This window comes from Octopus sinensis, linkage group LG16 (genome assembly GCF_006345805.1).
Source record: "Octopus sinensis linkage group LG16, ASM634580v1, whole genome shotgun sequence".
NCBI classification, from domain to species: Eukaryota; Metazoa; Mollusca; class Cephalopoda; order Octopoda; family Octopodidae; genus Octopus; species Octopus sinensis.
The window spans coordinates 25,774,534-25,779,395 of NC_043012.1; the positions used below are offsets into that span (position 1 = coordinate 25,774,534).

General features: G+C 35.7%; 1 protein-coding gene across 1 annotated transcript in view; it reads right to left on the reverse strand.

Moving 5' to 3' along the window:
• LOC115220623 (putative protein DDB_G0292252) overlaps positions 1–3,402 on the reverse strand; it is a 208,718-nt gene extending 205,316 nt beyond the window's left edge. Inside the window, exon 1 of the mRNA XM_036510195.1 lies at positions 1,407–3,402. Coding sequence (XP_036366088.1) covers positions 1,407–2,024 — 618 coding nt within the window. The 5' untranslated portion in view covers positions 2,025–3,402. The remainder of the gene's footprint in view (positions 1–1,406) is intronic.
• Between the last annotated feature and the right edge of the window lie 1,460 nt (positions 3,403–4,862).

Genomic DNA, 4,862 nt, shown 5'->3' on the forward strand with positions numbered 1-4,862 from the left:
ATAGAATGGTATTAAGAAATAATATACAAAAAGTTATATGAATGCTGGCATTGCACTTCATGATTACGACATACTGGGGATTGATAGCCAGGGATATATATATATATATATATATAATATATAATATATATTATATATATGTATATATATATATATATATAATATATATATGTATATATATATATATATATATATATATATATATATGAGTGGTATGTGTGATATATGCGTGTGTGTGTATGTCAGTGAGCATATAAGGAATATATGTGTATGACGTACATTATATACGCATGTGTGCATGGATTTACATAGGTATGAACGAATGTGTGTATGTGTGTGTGTGTGTGTATATGTGTGTGTGTGTGTGTGTGTGGTGTGTTTGAATTTTCCTGCATATGTTTGCATCATGAAAGAAATCGAAAAAGATAGAACTGCAGAAATTTACATACATATGCACATACATACATACATACATACATACAAACATATATACATACATGCATACGCAATTATGAGAGACATATAAAAGTAAATATACTCCCTCATACTTAGAAGAAGTTTACCAAACATTGCAGAAATTGGAGAATTGAAATTAGAGATGTGGAGGGTGTGTAGGACTGTGTTGGATAGGGTGGGGTGTAATCTATATGAACAAGCTTGGTAGAGAGAACTGGTTGGGTACAGAGAAAGATGAAGAATGTGACATAAGAGGGACAGTTAAATGCAGAATGCATTCTGTTTTATTTGCATATAAACATAACCTTCACGTACATTATATATACATATATAATATTATATATATATATATATATATGTATATATATATGTATATATATATAATATATATAATATATATATGTATATATATGTATATATATATAATATATATATATGTATATATATATATAATATATGTATATATTATATGCATACATATATACATATATGTATATTACATATATACATATATATAATATACGATGTATACTATATATACATATATATATATATGTATATTTATATATACATATTATATGCATATATATATATATATATATATATATATATATAATATATATATATATAATACATGATATATGCATGTATATACATATGTGTATATATATATAATATATATAATACATATATATAGATGTATATACATATGTATATAATATATATAAGATATGATATATATATTATATACATATATATGAATATATATATATATATATATATATATAGATATATATACCCGGATAAAGTAATTTTTAAAAAATTTTATTTCGTTTACCGATGATTGTTGAAATAAAAGATGACCAGGAAGGAATAAAAAGAAACACAAGAAAATGAACAAGAAGAAGAAAGAATTAAAAAAAATATATATATTTTTTTATCAAACTTACTGGAATTCTTGAGTAAGACGTAAGCCAGACATAGTCAGGTAAATCTGTGTCTCCTCTGTCGGTGCCCATATCAACTTGACGTTTACGGCGGTTTGTCACCGTGTCACTTTTATCACCTCCATCCGACACGCTATCCAATTCAGATTCAAAGAAACCAACTACCTGTGAAGTATTGTTATGTTTTCTTTTTCTATGTTGGTACATGTTGTCATTATTACTATTTTTGTTGTTGTTATTATTACTATTATTATCATCATCATTATTATTATCATCACCATCATACTTATTGCTCTCATTGTTGACATTCCTGTTGCTTTTTTTATCATTGCTGTTGTAAGTGTAATCGCTGTCCTTATCTGGGTTTACCAAAGTATATCTTTTCGTGGTTGATATCGGTTCAATTTTGACGCTGTCGCTCCCTTCATCTTCAACTATACGGAATTCGATCACTTCTCTTTTTGCTAGAATTTCCCTGGTTCTTCTCTCCTCTCTCAGATGTTTTACCTGGTTGTGTGTAATCCATAGGCCGGCAAAGATAACGACAATCAATGTACATATAAGAGCGTACAATACTCGGATATGTACACGTAGGTGGGACTCGCTGCTGTTCTGCGCCATATTCAATGAACCGAATCTCGTTCTCTCGCTCGCTAACTCTCCTTGTCTCCTCTACCTGGTTCTCTCTGTCGTAATATGGCTCCCTCTCCTCTCTCTCACACCCTCTGTCTTTCTCACTCACTTTGGTTATCTCGGAACCTCTCTACTTCGCTATAGCTCTTAATGGCCCTCTCTAGCTCTCTGTCTCTCTTCGTCTCTCTCGCAATCTGCGCTCACAGTCTGTCTGTCTCACTCTAGCTTACCCAAGCACTCCCAAGGGTCTCTCTCTCTCTCTCTCTCTCTCTCTCTCGTTCTGTCTGTCTGTCTGTCTGTCTGTCTTGTCTGTCTGTCTGTCTCTCTCTCTCTGTCCCACTCTAGCTTTTACTGAGCCCCTCTCCTTCGACTTTTCTTCTCACTCACACTCTCTCACTCTGCTTTTTTTTCTTCTTATCTCTGTATGTATTATATATATATATATATATCTACATATATATATATATATATCTTCTTTTATCTCTCTCACTTTCTGGATTGCTCTGTCCCACTCTAAATTCCTTCCTCACTCTCGTTCCGTCTCAATCTCTTTCCCAAGTCTGTCTCATTTTATGTCTGTCTAATTGTCCTTCACACTCGCTCACTTTCTTTCCTTCTTTCTTTCTCACACACTTCTTACTTCTTATCTGCCCCTTCGTCACCCGTCCACATCTCCCTTTCTCTTCTCACTCACTTCCTCTCTCTATATGTGTCTCTCTCACCCCCTCTCTCTCTCTCTATCCATATATATATGTATATATATATATATATATTACCCTTTCTCTCTCAGTTTCTACCTTCATTCACGTTCTTTCTTTCTTTCTTTCTTTCTTTCTTTCTTTCTTTCTTTCTTTCTTTCTTTCTTTCTTTCTTTCTTTCTCTATCTACCAATCTTACTAACTTGCTAGGACTCCATCAGCCTCTTTATCTCCACCTTGTTATCTTTCCCTCTCTCTCTCACTCTTTCTTTTCCTCTTACACTGTGTCCATTCCTTCCTTCCTTCCTTCCTTCATTTCCTTCCTTCCTTCCTTCCTTTCCGTCCTTCCTTTCTCTCTCCGTAACTCGTCGCACGTTTCTCTTAATCCGCATGTGTGTGTGTGTCTGTGTGTATGTACGTGTAGTTTTTTTTCCCCTCTTTTCTCGCAATGCTTTCCTTGAAGTTGTCGCCGCAGAAGGCACTTCTCCAGTTGCAGTAGTAGTAGTAGTAGTAGTAGTAGTAGCAGTGGCAGTGGTGGTGGTGGCGGTGGTGGTGGTGGTGGCGGTGGTGGTGGTGGTGGTGGTGTTCTTGTTTTTGTGAACGTTTAAACTTTGCTACAATACAAATTTTTTCGGTCCTTCTGCCGTATTTACTTCAGCATCAGCTATCGTTCTGCAGTATCAGTACAGTTGGTATTCGTAGTATTAATTGTAGTGGTGGTAGTAGTAGGAGTAGTAGTAGTAGTAGTGGTGGTTGTGGTGGTAGTGGTTGTAGTGGCATAAGTATGTGGAGTTTTTGTTGTTGTATTTATAGCCTTAGTAGTAATAGCAGTAGAAGAAGTAGTAGTAGTAGCAGATTAATAGAAGTACTATCACCGGTTGTAAGTCTGGCAGTTGTATCGGAACTAGTAGTAGTAGAAGTATTTGTAGTAGTAGTAGTAGTAGTAGTAGTAGTAGTAGTAGTAGTAGCAGTATTACAATAATTATTCTATGATGTCCTTGTGGCAAATAAAACAAACTACTACTACTATTATTATTATTATTATAATTATTATTATTATTAGTAGTAGTAGTAGTAGTATTAGTGGTAGTAGTAGTAGTAATAGTAGTAGTAGTAGTAGTAGTCGCAACAGCTGCAGTAGTGGTGGTGGAGGCGGTGGTCGTAGTAGTAGTAGTAGTAGTTGCAGCAGCAGTAGTGGTAATAGTAGTAGTAGTGGTAGTAGTAGAAGTAGTTGTAGTAGTAGTAATAGCAGCAGTAGTAATAGTACTAATAGTGGTAGTAGTAGCAGCAGCAGTAGTAATGGTGGTAGTCGTGGCAGCAGCAATAGTAGTCGTGGTAGTAGTAGTAGTAGTTGTGGTAGTCGTAGCAGCAGCAATATTAGCAGTAATAGTAGTAGCAGTAGTAGTAGATCATTAGTGTGGTTAGTGTAAAAAAAGTCCAGGGTGTAGCGGTAGTAACAGTAAAAGTGGTAGTAGTACTTGTTGTAGCTGTGCTGGTGAGGCTACAGCGGTGTGAGGGTGGGGGCTCGCGATGAAGTTGTGACGATAGCAGCAGGGGCAGCGGTGGTGGTATTGATGGCGGTAGTAGTTGTTGTGGTAGTAGTGTATTGGTGGAGCTTTATAGCTTCGGTGGTAGTAGTGTGATGATACTATGATGTTTGTGTGGGAGGTAGTAGTCATAAGTTGTAATTGTAGTAGTAGTGGTAGTAGTAATAGTAGTGGTGGTGGTGGTAGTTGTAGCAGTAATAGTGGTGGTAGTTGTAGCAGTAGTAGTGGTGGTAGTTTTAGTAGTAGTAGTGGTGGTGGTGGTGGATGTAGTAGTTGTAGTAGCAACAGCAGCAACAATAGTAGTAGTATTTGTAGTAGTAGTAGTACTTGCTGAAGTAGCAATAGTAGTTGCTGTAGTAGCAGCAGCAGTAGCAGTAATAGAAGTAGTAGTGGTATCAGCAGTAGTAGTTTTGGTGGTGGTGGTGGTGGTGGTGGTGGTGGTAAGAGTATTAAAGATGCCAGTGGTAGTTGTAGTAGTCGTAATAGCTGTAGTTAGCAGTTTATACATGGGGTGTTGGAGGTAGTACGTCTAAATAACAGTGGTATTGGTGTAAGTAGCAGTGGTAGTTGCAGTGATAGTG